Source organism: Magallana gigas, chromosome 1, assembly GCF_963853765.1.
Source record: "Magallana gigas chromosome 1, xbMagGiga1.1, whole genome shotgun sequence".
Classification (NCBI taxonomy): domain Eukaryota; kingdom Metazoa; phylum Mollusca; class Bivalvia; order Ostreida; family Ostreidae; genus Magallana; species Magallana gigas.
Window position 1 is genome coordinate 62,705,673 of NC_088853.1, and position 17,131 is coordinate 62,722,803.

The 17,131-nt window shown below is 36.5% G+C and overlaps 3 protein-coding genes across 3 annotated transcripts; 2 read left to right on the forward strand and 1 right to left on the reverse strand.

Annotated features, from left to right (window-relative positions):
- The first annotated feature begins 1,147 nt into the window (after window positions 1-1,147).
- On the forward strand, window positions 1,148-3,996 carry LOC117680343 (uncharacterized). The gene is made up of 7 exons (XM_066081402.1): window positions 1,148-1,326; window positions 1,623-1,822; window positions 1,957-2,059; window positions 2,200-2,411; window positions 2,505-2,722; window positions 2,876-3,035; window positions 3,660-3,996. The coding sequence occupies exons 2-7, from the start codon at window positions 1,747-1,749 to the stop codon at window positions 3,812-3,814; spliced, it is 924 nt and encodes a 307-aa protein (XP_065937474.1). The 5' UTR covers window positions 1,148-1,326; window positions 1,623-1,746; the 3' UTR covers window positions 3,815-3,996.
- A 3,299-nt stretch (window positions 3,997-7,295) lies between these two features.
- LOC136276160 (DNA ligase 1-like) lies at window positions 7,296-9,138 on the reverse strand. Its single transcript, XM_066087271.1, has 2 exons — window positions 8,534-9,138; window positions 7,296-8,367 (listed from the first exon to the last, which is right to left on the reverse strand). The coding sequence occupies exons 1-2, from the start codon at window positions 9,136-9,138 to the stop codon at window positions 7,296-7,298; spliced, it is 1,677 nt and encodes a 558-aa protein (XP_065943343.1).
- Window positions 9,139-11,347: 2,209 nt separating this feature from the next.
- LOC136276161 (uncharacterized) lies at window positions 11,348-12,559 on the forward strand. The gene has a single exon (XM_066087276.1). It carries the CDS (start codon window positions 11,348-11,350, stop codon window positions 12,557-12,559), a length of 1,212 nt encoding a protein of 403 aa, XP_065943348.1.
- The last annotated feature ends 4,572 nt before the right edge of the window (window positions 12,560-17,131 follow it).

Consider the following 17,131-nt stretch of genomic DNA (forward strand, 5'->3'; position numbering starts at 1 on the left):
TTTGCTGGTGTCCGTGGAATTTTAAAAAAAAGAAAACCTTACTGCGAGCGAATTTTATAATATGTAACTGACAGAAACTGATTTCGTTAGTTGACACAGCTTTCACCCAGTCATACAAACTTATATATCAACAGCTAGTTCAAAATGATCGTTAACGGGTTAAATTATAGATGTAAATATCATGTTTATATAGTTAACGTTGGGCCACGACTGGGTCAATGTAATTCATTTCCATACATATACGTAATGATTTATATTGTACATTATATTATATCTACATTAAAATATGTAGCCAATTTGCAAGCTTTAGGTTGCTACTAGTATATTGCTGGAATTACTCGATCTTAAACATCGGTCAAAAGATTAATTAATATGCGTCTGGTGTAATGCCAGCTAATGGTCGGAGAACTCCCTGCATGCGGCTCTGTAAAGGGATGCCAAGTTGACTCCAAGGAGGGCAATAAATTAAGTTTTGAAAGAAAGGTCAGCTTTCTTCGCGCGCAAGACACACTCAAAGACAAGGAGGAATATTGTGTCGAGGATCGTACCAGAGAGAGCAACATGTGAGTATTTTTCAAATCTTATTAATTGAACTATATATTTTAGTAATATGAGTATCGGAATTTATAATGAAATAGATTTACATCATAGCAAGATTTGTACATGTATGAATAATATGTTTCTCACCATTACCTACTATATATTTGATTCAGACCTCAGAATATAAAGGCAAACACGTGTGCGCGTTTTCTTTAACATTAAATTTGGCAACATATCTATATTTTCGCATGCCGGCAATTAACTGATCTTAACTTTCGATCATTTTGCGCGCCGGCGAGCTGCGCTCGCTATTATTAATATTCATATGTAAACTTATTAGTTTAACGGAACAGTTCCACAAAAGAAGACCAGAGTTCAATGTTCAATTACATACTTTTTAAAATATTTGATCGTCGACGAACGCGCCAAAAAAATCTGAAAATCCCATCCCATATGGCCGTATCTCGAATCATTCCGATACATTCCGGAATACCTTAATATTCTATGCTTTTCAAAACTGAATTCATTTAAATTCTAATGTTCTACATTGTATAAATTTTGCAAAATCAATCTCATTGTAAACAGTAAACTTAAAATAATTTACGAAATGGTTATGGGTCGAGTTGTCTAGTCTCTCAACATGGCTGCCTGGAATGTAAACAAAAACTTAAAAAGCCTTTCCATTTTAGCCTTTCGTCTTTGAAAGTGGGATGGGGCAGACTTATCCAAAAAATATTGATAAGGAAAAACGAGTTTGCAAATCATCGAAATCCTAATTCGTATATGGTGAGGTTCTATTATAGTATTAGTTGTACTATACCTATACCCTCTATCCAATGCTATCTGTCTGTGTCACTGTTAATTTGACTGACACGGAATCAGCTTATTTACACTTTTTTATATGCATCCAAAAAAGTCGAAGGGGACCCACTCAATGTATGTTCAATTTTTTGAGTAAAAACAGTTTGTTGTGAGAAAAAGTGGGAAGAGGGTATGCGTACATGTACATTATTGGATGTGGTCCATTTTTTTTTTGCATGTATTTTTTAAAAACCCATTCAATGAAATTCTTTAATTTTCAGGGGAGAATATACCGTAGTTGAGTTCACCGACACCAATTTGGTGGAGCTTGTCCCTGTATCATGGATCACCAGTGATAAAAAGGAGTGCTTCTGGCCTAATTTTAGGTCAACTTCAAAACAAAAAATGGCAGTCCGGCAGGGTATGCTGTCGAACTCTACTGAGTTCAAGAAATTTGTGGTGAAGATCATGTACCAAACCAGTAAGTTAAACTTTAACTACATCGGCATGAAATAATAAAAAAAAATAATGTGCTATACAATTTCAATTTATTACTCAAATGCAATTTGTCTTTATCACTAATAAAATAATCAATTGTTTGATGGTGCATTTTAGAAGATTATGAGAAAGCCCGGAAAAAACTAAAAGAGGCAGAGTGCAAGTCAGATTTACAGACGGAGGCCGAGGAAGAGGAGGTCATTAAAAAAAGAACAAAAAGGTTTTAAACTATTTTCAAAATTAAAAACCTGAAATTTTAAAATAGTATTAATAATTAAGTTTGCCTAATTATTTTAAGCTTTTGTATGTTATATATGTTTGCTATCAAATTTATTTCGTCATTTATTTTTTTCTTCAAAGGCCGAATCCAAAGTATGACGATTCAGACACAGAGTCGAGTGACAGTGATTCGGAAATTCGCCCGCGATCACCAAAGAAAAAAAAGAAAACTTTGCCAACACTGCCAGCACTGCCCCCACTGCCCATCCCACCATCACCAGCCAAGGCCAGTGGACAAAACTCAAAGTCTCAAGATTTGATATCTTCAGGAAATTTCAAGGCCAGGACATCTGGTCAGTCTATGAAACTCATAAGTCTCATGATTCTTATAAAGTCTTATGAATCAGATAATTTTCAGAAAATTATTTTTGAATTTTTATTTCTAGAGTTTGAATTAAAAGTACTAAAGGGAATAGAGCAAATGCGACTGCAAATGCAGCATAATACAACTATGCTGCAACTGCTTTTGAAAAAGGTAGACTTGCCAGCATTCCGGGATGAGGATGAAGACCAGAGCTGCCTACCAAGCATGCCAATTACATCGTTGGAACAGTTCGACGAAGTAAACGAAGCAATAAAAAATGATGATATCAGAAACCGCATGGTGAGTTTTGAAAATGTTTGATAAAAATTTTATAAAACCAAAAAATGATTATCTTGTTATTATACCAGAAAACTGTTTATGAACAATGAATTGAGGATTAATAGTGTGTTAATATTAAGCATAAAATTAAACTTACTGTTTACATGTATTTAGATAAGAAAACTTGGAACGATTGGCGGGGATAACATTAAACAAAGCGTAAGACGAGTGATGGCTTCGATTTTAAACAATGACGTTGCCAAAAAAATGAATTGGCTAGGGAGAGGAGGAAAAAAGGCCTTTTCCATCTCACTTTTGAAAGATGTTCTGCTCCGTAAGTAATAATTTTATATTAATTACTATATTTTTTTTCAGAAGATAAACGTTGTAAGACATATATTGTGAACTTTTTCGCCATCATCCAGGCACATAGCATAGTTTTTGAAACGGGGGGGGGGAAGACTCATCCAAAAATCTTGACACAATAAATCACACAAAATTTTTTTTTTCCAAAATCTTCAAAATCCTAATCGGGGGGGGGGGGGGGGGGGGGGGGGGGGGGGGTTATCTAGGCCTTTTCGATTTCACTCTTAAATTCCTAATTTTCAATTTCAAAATTTTACACACTTCCAAAAAAGTGGGGGGGGGGGGGGGCAACTCCATGATAATTCAATTTTTTTTAATGTAAATTTAAGAAAAATAGTTCCTCCGAGAAACACAGTATATTAACTAAATTAAATGTCATAAGGTTGAAATATTGAAACATCAATAATACATGTATACATATGTTTTATATTTCCTTTTATATTGAGACTTAAAAAAAAAATTTTCTTCTAAAATACTACATGTATATGGTAATTTGCAGAAGTCATATGCTTATTCTGATGTATTGAAAGAAAGTTAAATGTGTTTCATTCAAGAACTAACAGGTGTTGTCATTATTTTTCTATTTTGACAGTTACCGTGAGGAAAAATCGGTGTTGTAGGGATGCAACAAATAAAGATATCGAGGATGCCGCCAAAGACTGGCTGCGATACTCCTGTGACAGGGACGGAGGTAGAAAAGACAGGAAACAGAAAAAGGCTGCTGAAGAAGAACAGGAGTCCAGCTAAATTTTTGTTTAACTGAACAGTAAACGTACATGAAGTTCTCTTATTTTGACTTTAAGTAATCCTTAAAAATCAATTAGATAAATCTTTTATTCATTTGTAATAATAAACATACCATCAAAATATAAAAATCTTGTTTTTTCTCTCACTTAATTGATGTTAGATAATTTTTATTTGATAAGATTTATGAATGAACAGGTATGTGTGTGTGTGGGGGGGGGGGGGGGGAGTGATCTGATTTTTAAATGTATCATAGTAATGTATTTTTATTTTAAGCCTCAATTAGCAAAAATTATAGTCTGGTGAAAGAAAACATGTACAGTGTATATAGTAAATTGGCTATCGATATTATAACGAATTCGTTATACGTATATAACGAATTATGGATATAACGAAGTAATTCCATAAGTCCCAAGGACTTTGTTATAACCGAGTTTTACTGTACTGATTAAACACAATAATGACTTGTTCAAGTCAAATTTATTATTAACTTTAACTTGGTTTAATTTTATTAGTGAATAAAGTCATCTATTAGTTATTTTTCACAAGATTTTTTTGCTTATTTTTTTTTTTATTTACCATATGTAGAAAGCAATGTATGACTTACGCTTAAGTTACAATATTTTCATACACACGTGTTCATAATATTCATATTTTCGTAAATGTTGGAAACATTTTTTTCATCAAATGCCACAATACTGTTTGCCAGAGGTTAGGCTGAAGGCAAACAGTTTGACTTAATTATACTAAAAATTGGAAAAACTTTTATTTGATAATTCTATTTGATTCTCAATCTGTTTTTAATTACAGATCTTCAAGATAAATTCCGTTTGAGATTAATCGACATTGGCAACAAAGAAACAATTGAATATACTGGCATGCCATTTATCATAGTGTCCAAATATGAGCACCATTGCTTGTTTGGTAAAGACAAGAAAAAGAAAGAAAGATATCCGAATTCAAGAAGCCAACTTTATCAGTAAGTAAATAAGAGTACCAAGATATTTCCAAATATTTTTTCTAAGATGTCAATCTATAGAATAAACACCATGAATTAAAGTTTGAGTCCATAAAATAGTAAAAAAAAAATACCAAACGCGATACTAGCATTGCATTTTCTGTATTCTATTTTGATACATTAGGTCCATAAAGCGTACTTACTTACAAAAATTTGCGCAAAATTATTGATGAGATATAGCTTAAATATTTATACTCTATTTTGTATGTTGAGTTCTAATTTTCCCAAATTTGGTAATTATTTTTATGAAAAACGGACGTCTGGCAAATTTCATAAGATTTCGCAAGGGGGCACACCCGTCTGAGAGGTGATAACGAACAAACTAGCATGTAGACATACATTTTTTTGTATATGTATTGCTAGAATGTATATTTATCATTTAAAGCTAAGCTTTTAATGATTGAGCCCATTAAGTGCCTAGTATAGGACTACCTTAATACATTTTTACTACATGGTCATATTGGCCCCACCCTTGAGCCAGAACCCCTGACCCAGGGGCCATAAATTTTTCAAAATTTTTGTAGAAATCTATATGGATATCATAACCATGCAACCAGTTTTTTCCTCACATGCGTGGGAGTAGAGAAGACGATTTTTGAAAATTTGACTTTTTTTGGGCATATTTGGCCCCACCCGTGGCACCCCAGGAGTGATGGAGCCATGAAATTCACAATTTAGATTTTTCTTACCATAGAAATGCTTCAAACCAAAAATGGTAACGATTCGCCTGGTAGTTTTCAAGAAGAAGTTAAAAATGTAAAATTGTTAACGCACAGCGCACGACGACGGACGAGGACTAATTGCAATAGGTCACCTGAGTGACTCAGGTGATCTAAAAACTGTCGATGGACCCTAGTGTCGTGCCCCTGAAAAGTGGCCAAGATATCCTGCGATGTTTAAGTCAGGTTGCGCAAGAGTTGCAAGTTGTTTCCTTAGTCTGGTAAAGGTAATTGCAGTAAAATTTGGCACATCTGCCTTTTTTTCAAACCTACTTGGACAGTCTCCAGAAACCGCCGTATTTTGTCTCTGCTTCAAAGGATTTTCATTTTCTTTACCATCTCATCCATAAGCAAGATAGCAATTTGTCCCTCCTTTTCCCCTCAATTTCAAATCTAGTATAAGTATTTCACAGCTTCTCACATTCTTTTAGTGTGCTTAAAACTACTTCCTCAGGTTTTCAATTTCCTCTTCAGCATCAGAAAATTCTTGCAGTTTGATACGTCCAGCTTCCCCACTTCTACGTCGGTTAAATAAAATCAGTTGCTCTAAGCACAGCTGTGCTATATTTGCTTATAATGACAAGCCAAACTAGGATCTTTTTACGAAGTCTCCATCTATGGGTCAGGTAATTATTAAGTCTGGCAACATCTTTAACAACTAAAAGGATAAGTTTTCTGTATTTTTTTTCACTTGAGGAAGTTAATGCATGTCCCGATATGGCATTGACCGTATCGTATTGAGCATGAAAGCACCCTTGAAGACTATGACGTCCAATCTTCCGATCATTATCACGAAACTAGAAGAAAATAAATGATAAAGTTTTAAAAGAGTTCAAACAAATGATGGTTAACAGGTAGGCCATGGTGATTCTGGTAAGCATTGAAGGCATCTAAAGTTGTCTCTTCCAATGGAAACCATTTACTTTTACCTTGTTTTAAATTTTATTTGTAAGTAAGGGCACCAAGATCTACAACAGTGACAGCAGAAATCATTGCTTTTAACATATACGACGCATTTAAGATGTCTGTTTTAAACAACTTTGAGGAGCTGTACCCAGCATACAAAGTCAAATGTAGTGTCATGGAAAAATATTTGTAGTGTAACGCTAGAGGATGATATTCTTACCACCTAATTGGCCTTTCGAAGCAACCTTGAGCCTTGAAAAAGGACAAATTGTCAACTAGGAGTAATTTTGCACACAATTTCATATGATCTCAGTATCTGAGTTGGTTAAGTATTCTGAAGAACTATTTCATAACTGAACTAAACTTTTATAATTTAAAAATGCTAAGGATCATGTCTTTGGAAAAGACCAGATTTGACCCAAGTATTTTGGTTTAAGTTTGACATAATCGTAAACCGTATTAGTAGTATAAGGCGTCTAGATAGGGGGGTCAAATGAGTGTAGTTTACATCCGTCTATATAGGGGGGTCAAAGGTCAAATCGAAAAATGACGTCATAAAGGTTAAAAATAGTTTTATTGAGGATAAACAACAACAAACAACAAACAACAGCAATGGGAATCTTACTTGAAATTCAAAATGACAAACAACAAGAACTATTGAACATCCCTGATTGTTTGAGCCTAATGAGGAAAATCATGGAGAAGAAAAGAAGAACAATGTGAAATTGGTGAAGAGAAGATGAACAATGATAAATAACAAGAATGGTAAAGCACAAATGATATGAATGAATACTAGGAGTCCTATGACAAGAAAATACATGAATTTGATGATAATAACTAGTCATTTGATATGAAATTCAGATATCACTTCCTCTTCATTTTCTTCCATGTGAATTTCAGCTTCATCTTCTTCCATTTTTACCTCAGTTTCCATTTTGTCTTCCATTTTTTCCTCTGTTTGGGGTTTTTCTTCCTCTGTTTGGGGTTTTTCTTCCTCTTTTTTGGGTTTATCAGATGACATTTCTCCAGCTGTGGCTTTTGATCTTTGCTTCAGTCTACACACCACAGGTTTAGGTTTATTACCAATGTTGAATTTTGAAATGGTTCCTTTTGTTTCATCTGTGAAAGAGATGTTGAAGTAGTCTTTCTGGTCGAATTTTGCAGCCATAGACCAATTTTCAGTGCCTAGTTCTTTAGGGCCCCCGTTGATATAGATGTTGGGTCCAAGTAGGTCTGTTAGTCCCTTGATGTTCATTGGTTTTTTTAATTGGAATTCTCCGTTGATGTTATGAGTTACTCCGTTTTCCACTAAGCAGAATTTGTGACAGTATTCTGATAGCAGAAGTCTCATGGCCTTGAATTTGTCATTTTTGGCTTGTTCTGGTTTGATGTAGAAGCTCCATGTTGCTCTACTGGCATCTGATTTCATCCAATCCATTCTGTTTCCCGGTGGTTTTTCAAATAATGGAACGATGTATTCTGCTGGATCTAGTTTGATATTTGACAGAAATTCTTTCATTTTTGATTTCAGGTTTTCTTTTTCTTCTTTTTTTTCTTCTTCTTCTTTGGCTTTCTGAATTTCTTTTTTGATGTCCTCTAGTTCTTTACTGATGTCTTCTAGTTCTTTTTTGTATCTTTCAAGTATCATTTTACCTTGTTCTTTAAATTCAGACAATTCAGTCAGTTTCTTTTTGCTGTCCTCCAGTTCTTTTTTGGTGTCTTCCAGTTCTTTTCTCGTATCGTCTAGTTCATTGGATACTAAGAGTGTCTCGCATTTCAGACTGTTGAATTTGGCCTCTGGATAATGTGGATCCTCAAGCAGGTCTTTTACTTTTTCATCTATGGATTTGATGTGTTTCCCACTTCCAAAGTTGTCGGTTGAGAAATTGATATGAGGGTTGTCTCTTACTCTTCTACGAAATTGGATATTCAGTTGTTTATTGAAATCTTCGTCTTCCTTTTTTTCCTTTTTTAGACGTTCCACTCTTTCTTTTCCTGTTTCCCATTCTCCCCATGGAGTGGGAATGGAGTATTTCGGACGTTTAGGTAATTCTCCGATTTTGAAGGGAAAGAATCCACTGTCGTTTTGAGGCATTAGTGTAGTGAATCCTAATGGCTTGGAGAATCCTAATGGCTTGGGGGTTTGAACATGGGCGAGTTGGAAATCTAGCAGCTTTGATTTCTTCTGCTTTTCTAGCTATTTCCATTTCTTCTGCTTTTAGAGCTTCTTCTATTTCCTCTGCTTTTTGAGCTGCCTCCATTTCTTCTTCTTTTTTGTCTGCTTCTCTTTCTTCTGGACTCAATTCAATTCTCTGCCATCTATTTTTGTCATGTTTGCAGGTGTGTACCAATTTGTATCCGAGTTTTCTCATGTCTTTTTTGTAGTCCTCAAATGGTATTGGGGGTCCCACACTTCTGACATTGTATCCCTTTTTTCTGTATTCATCCTTTAGTTTTTCCTGCAATTCTTCGTGCGTTTGTTTTGCTTTTTCTACGTATTTTTCTTGGTACACTTTCCATGCTGCTTCTACGTACTGATCCCATAGGTCGTTTTGTTTTAATCGGTAGTTCTCCCAGCAGGTATTTTCAAAATTTTTTAAATCGTTGCTAACCTCTTTTGGCGGAATGCTCTCTGCTTTTTCTTCTGTGACGTCCATTTTTCTGTCTTCATCGCCTGAAGCCATTTCGATTGTGAATGCCTGACCGTTGGTAGATGCTCTTTTTTATGACCTTATTTCTGGAAATTCCAATGACGTCATGGGGATTTCCACTGGGGAGTAAGAGCTTTGGGTTTTTCCAATGACGTCAAATGGGGAATAGAGTTTTGGTTTTTCCAATGACGTCATTGGTTTTTCCTTTTTTTTACCAATTAATCTGTTATAGAAGATATATACCATAGGCTTTCTAAGAATTGATCATTTCTGTTTATCAGGAGAAAAGGAGATGAGTGGGATGAATGTAAAAGAAAGTATTTTAAAAAATCAGTTGCTTCTTTTAAGGCACAAAAGAAGAAGAATTCAACAACAATTAAAAGAACTAAAAGAGAAAAGAAGTAGAAAAGAATTAAAACCTAATAAAAAAGAAGTTGTTAAAAATGGCAAAAGAAAAGTTGTATCTGATTTTTATAAGATCAGGTTAGATAGGGGACGCAAGTCTAGAAAATTTAAAGTAAAACAAAATGTTTACACTGTTAATTTTCGTGCTTTGCCTTCAGACAGTAATTTTGTTCGGAGATTATTAAGTCAAATGTTGAAAGAAGTAAAAGAAAGGATGCAGTGTAATCCTAACGATTATTTGCGGTTGAATATTCGACACCCCTCTCTCGATTCTGATGTTTGGTACGAATTTACCCAGTCCAAGAATTTAAATGAAAGTACAATTTTAACTAAGATTGAAGGTGTTCAACAGTCTAAGAAAGAATTTACCATTACGGATGGGTCTGCTGAATTTGAATTGTTTCATGTGAAATATCCTCAAGGGAGTGGTGGGCAATCTGCAAAACATTTACATTCCAACAAAGTCATGTTCAAAAGAAGGAAGAGATCTTTATTAAAAATTGAAAATGGAAATGATTCTCTTTGTCTCCCAAGAGCTATTGTCGTAGCTCGGTTACACAGCCAAAAACCTCAGGATAATATGAAGTTGGGAGAATGGAAAAAAAAGTGGGATCGCATTAAAAGAATTGATGTACTTTCTCCTCAGCAGAAAAAGGAAGCTTTGGAATTGATGAAATTAGCCAACTGTGATCCTGATTTTGGACCCGCAGAATGGGACAAGTTACAAAATATACTAGCTCCTGAATATCGCCTTAAAATATTTCAATTTAAAGCATGTTCTGGATTGAAGTTGGAGGTCATGTACAGAGGAAAGGGAGATGGAGTTTGTTTGAACATTTTGCTGGATAAAGATCATTACGACACCATCTTGTCCATGCCCGGCTTGACTGAAAACCCTTATTATTGCAACTATTGCGATGTTGGATATGCTCACATCGAAGATCATAGAGTGAAATGTCCCCACCTTTGTTCTTTTTGTTTGGCCGATTGTCCTTGTCCTGCTGATGGTAGTAGCATACATTGTTCTCAATGTAATGGATATTTTAAAAGTAGGAATTGTTATCAGAGACATTTGCAACCCTACAGTAATAAAACAGATGCGAATGTATGTAGCTTAATGGATCGATGCCCTGATTGTCAGACTTGGATGAGTAAAAAATTGTTAGCACATCATAAATGTGGGCAAAATAAATGGTGCAGGATTTGTAGGAAAATGGTAGACAGAGAACATCAATGTTTTGTTCAAGTGAAATCTGTTCCTAAAGAAAGAAAGCAACTTCAGCTGTATATTTATTTCGATTTCGAGTGTACTCAAGAAAATGGAATCCATGTTCCTAATCTCTGTGTGGCTCATCGAGTCTGTCAACATTGCGATCACCTACCTGTGGACCAAACTTGTTCTCATTGTGATTTCTTAGGGGGTCGAAGACATCTGTTTAGGGGTTCTGACACCTTAACTCAGTTTATGGAATGGCTTTTTCAGTCTCAAACTCACCCCACTCAAAAAAACCAATGTCTGCTTTTGCATAAGGATGCTATCGTGATTGCTCACAATTTTAAGGGATACGACGGACAGTTCATTTTGAATTACTTGGTACACACTTCTTGTGTCACTCCCACGGTGATCATGAATGGAACTAAGATTTTATCCATGCAAGTTCTGGGATTAAAGTTTATAGATTCTTACAACTATTTACCTTTTGCCTTATCTAAAATGCCCTCTGCCTTTGGATTTGAAGAACTTAAAAAAGGATATTTTCCTCATTTTTTCAATACTGAACGGAATGAAAATTATGTGGGTCCCTACCCTTCTGCTTCCTTCTATAATCCTGACGACATGAGCTCTTCTGGGCGTAAAGCATTTTATCAATGGTACCAGCAAAAGGAAGGGAAACTGTTTGATTTTCAAAAGGAATTTTTGGCCTATTGTATATCCGATGTTGATATTTTACAGCGATGTTGTGCTCATTTTAGAAAGACTATAGAAAATTTGGTACAGGTGAACCCCTTTCAGGAAGCCATTACATTTGCTAGCACTGCAAATTTGGCCTACCGTAGAGGCTTTATGCCCCAAGACAGTATTGCCATTATTCCTAACATGGGGTACGATCCGGCTCGACAATTTTCCATGAAAGCCTGTCGATGGGTAGCCTGGATGAGTCGAGAGGGTAAATTTATTCAGCATGCAAAGAATGGGGGAGAGATTCAAGTGGGTTCCTATACCGTAGACGGTTACGATGATAATACTAACACCGTGTACGAATTTTACGGGTGCTATTGGCATGGGTGCCCCATATGCCATCCTGAACTTGAAGCTAATTATCATCCCCATCGGGTGGATTGCACCTACGGCGGGCTGTACGAAGAGACCCTAAGGCGAGAACATTTTCTAAAGGAAAAAGGATATCACGTAGTGAGCATATGGGAGCATGATTTCGATAAGGAAATGAAAAACAACATTGACATGCAGCGCTTTATGGAAAATTTGGACTTTCAAGACCCCTTGAATCCTCGTCAAGCTTTGTACGGAGGGCGAACAAATGCTACGCGATTGTATTGTACTGAGGGCCATATGAGATACGTGGATGTCTGTTCTTTATATCCCTTTGTTTTAAAGTATAGACCCTTTCCCATGGGGCATCCAGAAATCATCACGAAGGATTTTCAGGACGTTCATAGTTATTTCGGACTGATTCAATGCCAGGTATTACCCCCTCGAGGATTGTATCATCCTGTGTTGCCTTATCGTACTGGTGGAAAGCTGCTCTTTCCATTATGTCGTACCTGTGCTCAAGAGGGTTTTCAAGATCCTTCTTATCGCTGCCAGCATTCTGCTTGTGAACGCTCATTGATTGGAACCTGGGTGACTACGGAACTTCAAAAAGCCTTGGAAAATGGATATGAGATTCAAAAAATCTACGAAGTGTGGCATTTTCCTCAAAAAAGTCAGGATTTATTTAGAACTTATATCGACACCTTTTTAAAAATCAAGCAGGAGGCCTCGGGGTATCCCCCTGAATGCGAGACCGAAGAACAACAACGGATCTAATGGAATGAAATTTATCAGCGGGAGAAATTAGTCTTGAACCCCATAGAAATTGAAAAAAATCCAGTAAGACGAACTATTGCAAAGTTATTTCTAAATTGTTTGTGGGGAAAATTTGCTCAGCGTTTGCAGTTGCCTAAGATTGAATATTTGACTCAACAAGAACAACTTACTAAAATGTTGCAGGACACTACTTTGGAAGTCAAAGGAATTGAATTGTTGAATAACTTGAAAAAACCTGATTCTGATATGATATTAATTAATTACGTGGAAAAAAAAGATTTCATCGAAGACTGTCCTTTTGGGAATGTGGTCTTGGCTGCTTTTACTACCGCTCATGCTCGACTACATTTGTATGACACTTTAGAAAAATTAGGAGAGCGTGTTCTTTATTTCGATACAGACAGTATCATTTATCAACACGTCGATGGACTCTACAACCCCACCATTGTCAATAGCTTAGGAGGGTGGACCGATGAATTGGAAGGAGGACACATTACCAAATTCATGTCCGGAGGACCCAAAAACTATGCCTTCGAAACCGATACTGGAAAGACCGTACAAAAAGTGAAAGGACTGACTTTAAATCATCGAGCTTCTCAAATTGTAACAATGGATGCTCTTGAGAAAATGATTTTTAATCAATTACCTGATGTTACCGTGAACTATCCTCATAAGATTCAGAGGACCAAGAGACATGAATTATTGACAAAGCCATTCACTAAGAAATATCAAATTGTTTATGATAAACGCCAGATCATTGAACATTTTAACACACTTCCATTTGGTTATTGATTGAAATAAAAATGTATTTTAAAAAAAATTTAAGAGTTGTTATTTTTTAGGACCAGGGTCCTTTTTTGAAAAAAAAGAATAACTTCCATAATTGAACAGTAACATTTTTTATTCAAACAATGAATGATAAGAACAAATAACAATCAAAGATATAATGAACATGTTTTTTTAGATTGAACAGTGTCTCTTTTTCACTAATTGACCTCCAAGGAAATGAAAACTTCTTCCAACCATTTCAGATCTTTCAACTGATACTTTTAATTCCCAGTAATATTCGTCGTCGTCCTTAGCACCATCTTTTTTCTTTTTACAAAAAACGATATTTACAATGAATATTTACAATGAATAACATCAATGAATATTCTTTTACAAAAAAGACAGTTCATAGTTTCTTAAGTTTTTCAATCACCTGACAGATTTGAAGCATCTTCAAAAGTTCCAGGTCATTTCCCTCGATTTTCGTCAATTTTCTGTAACTTTCATTCAGCAGTTTAAATTTTAGTTCTCTAAGGGCTTTTCTTTTTTCTTGGTCTAGTTCCCATTTCTCAGCCCTTTTTCTCTTTTTTTCCTGTTCTCTGTAGACTCTGCACTCGTTGTACACTAAACTTAGTTTGTCAACTGGGGGCTCCATTGCTGTTGCTCCCATCTCCTGGACTGTTGCTCCCATCTCCTGCAATTCCTCCATTTCTTCTTTCTTTTCCTCCTCCTCCTCCTCTTCCTCCTCCTCTTTTATCCGAGCTCATTTCATCATCAGCACCACCGTCATCGACCTCCTCCGGGGGCTCATACAAGGGTGGCGGGAATTTCCGAACGTCAGGAATGATGTCTTTGCCTCCTTCTTTAGCATTCATCATCGATTCATACTCATCCTCTTCAGTCATTTCATAGGTGTTCATTTTCTTTACTGGTTTGGAAAATATGTTTCCCATCAGCGGTCAAAAAAAAAGTGATGATGAATTGTCAAGGAGACCTCTGTTATAAAGCCTCTGTGGGTATTTCCAATGACGTCATGGGTTTTTCCACTAGAGCTCTGGGTTTTTCCAATCACGTCATCAATTTTGAACCCTTGCCAAGTTTTTTACCCTAACTCAATTCTGGGTTTTTTCCCCAGCAAATACAATTTTCTATGAAGGTCTTACAGCACTGTCCCTTACAGGTTTTAGGTTTACGATAGGTTTGTTAAACCAATTAAAGACAATACGATCTGTTTGTTTGGGTTTCCAATTTTCAGGAAATAAACGGTCTAACGCCACACTCCCTCGCCTATGTCTCTCATGTAGAAAATAAACACAGTATTGTCCGCACACATCGGTATTGAAATCCTGATATTGTCTTTGATTATAATGTATGTCTTTACTGTTCTTGTCAATAAAGACTTTGATGTTTTTAGAAAAGGGGGGTAACCCATAAGAATCGAAATATTCTACCCTATTGCCACTTAAATACAGACAAACCCAATGAGATCCCGGTTTATAGTGAGGATCTAAGTTGATCACAATGGCTTTTTGGTTAGAAATTAAATGATCTGGTATTAGATCAACAGGGTAGACACCCCCAAAAGAGGAGCCTAAATCTCTGGATAAAACGTTTTTCAATTGATCTGTGTCCATTGTTTTTTTTAATAGTCAACACTGACTTCTCTCTGTTTGTTGATTTCCAACAAGTTATCAAATTCAGCATACACCAAACAATTGAGGGTTGTTGCCGTGTTTTGTGAAAATTGAACTTCGATTTTCAAATTTCCCGTTTCAATGAGATGAAATTTGTCCAGCTGCGCCTCCTGATCTTTGGTGAAGTCTACGCACCACAGGGTGTAACCGTCTTTATATTCTTCGAAACTGATGTCAGGAGCCCAATCTTCTCCAAATTTACCTAAAGCTTGATATAAACTCAGATAGGATCGGAGATACAAATCGTTAGCGAAATCTGGTTCGAAGGGTCTGGTAGTTATGGTTTCCCCGTTAATGCTCACGTCTAACTTTTTGACATTGGCATTCTTGAAATTGAAGGGATTTTTAGTGAGATCGCCATTGAAAGCAGCATTTTCTACAAATCCCAAAACGATTCTTTTCGGCATCTGACCCTGAAACAGATGATCGGTGATTTTGGATTGAGTTCCTTGTGGAATGGTAAAGGTTTTGACCTCCACTCGTCTCAAGGGAAATTTAGCCGTTTCGGAATTTAATCTTTCGTTGATGGCATTGAGTACCGTAGCCGTAGGTTTGACTTTTCTCACCCACAGTAACATGCTCAGAATGCTGATTTTCCCTGTGCTTCCTGCATGAGCCATCAGGTGAAAGGCAGGTTTGGCTCGATTGAATCTCAATCGAATGTCCTCCATTGGGAATAAATCTGTCCTGTTGAAAGAGATCTACGTAAAGTCGGTCAATTAAAGTAATCTTTTTACTGTTTTCTATCGCATCGCGGCGTTTTCTCAGACCTTCATTCTCGCCACCGGCGGGTAGGGGAAACCCCAGCTGAGCGGCATTTACTGTTACTTTGTCATCTACCACATTAAATTGAGTTTTGGTCTGGGTGGGTGCAGTGGTTAAGGCATCATCCATATGACCTGCTGTGTCTTTTTCCCACAAACTACATGCTTTCATTTGAGTTTCTAAAGTTTTGGGTCGATAGGAGAGTAATTTCTCCAGGTAAGCTTTGTAAGGATAAGTATCCGTTCCTGGAGTGATGATTTTACCATTCAGAGTGACATCGATTTCCGAGAATAAGGAGTGTATAATGTTATTGACCGGAGTGACACTAGTGTTAGCTCCTGTCAAGGCAGTGCCATCATCTTTAGTGAATTTGCAGACAATCTGAACATAAGTCTGAGAGAGATCAATGTATTCATCTCCTTGTCCTTGAATGTCGAATTCAATGGGTGCTGTTTCCGATTGGAGAGTACTGGAGATGGGATAGTATTCCATGCATTTGGATTCTTCTAGGGCTATATTGGTGGGGGGAACTTGAAACAATTCCAAATTCTCCATCCCACACATGCATGACTCTCGGTGCATCGTTTTTGATGTTGTTTTTGATGTGTAGCTTTTGAATTAATAAATCAAACTGAGAAGAATGAGAGAACTGACTGCCTTTTTATAGGGATCAGTCAAAGATGTCAATGGTCCTTGCTTTTTTACCTGTCCCCAACTTAATAGTTCTTTTTATTTTTCTTTTATTACTACCACTACTACTAGTACTACTACTAATACCCCCTGTTCTGGGTCCTCCTCTAGCCAAAATTTGGGGGGTCCTTTTGCTGGTCCTTTTAGCTACCGTTGGGGTTCCTAAAAGTTTCTCTTCCATGGACATTCCTGTTTTCTGCAATCCTTCCTGACCTCTCTTCACTACGGATTCTTTTAGGGATTTTCCCTTTAGTGCATCTATACCCACTTTGGTGGCACTGTGAATGGCCTGCCTTGTTCCTTCTTTGACTAATTCTTCAGCTCCTCTTTTAAGTCCTTGTTTAATTCCTTTTCTAAGTAAAACTCGCCCCCCCTTCTCAATAATGGACCAACAACTTGTTTAGCCCCCAATTTAATTAAGTCAGTGGCCACCCCTCTTCCTCTTTGTTTTTTCCTTCTTTTCCTTCCTCTTCCTCTTTGTGCTCCCAAAATTTTATTCAAGTTAGTTTCAATAAGTCCACCTACTTTTCCTTTAATTACAGGCATCAGTCTTTTAGTGATTAAAGGATTAATAATGGGAGCATTCAAAATAGGCAACCGTCCTCTCAATTGTTGTTCCAACACATGACCTCCTACATTTCCTAGGGTCCTGGTA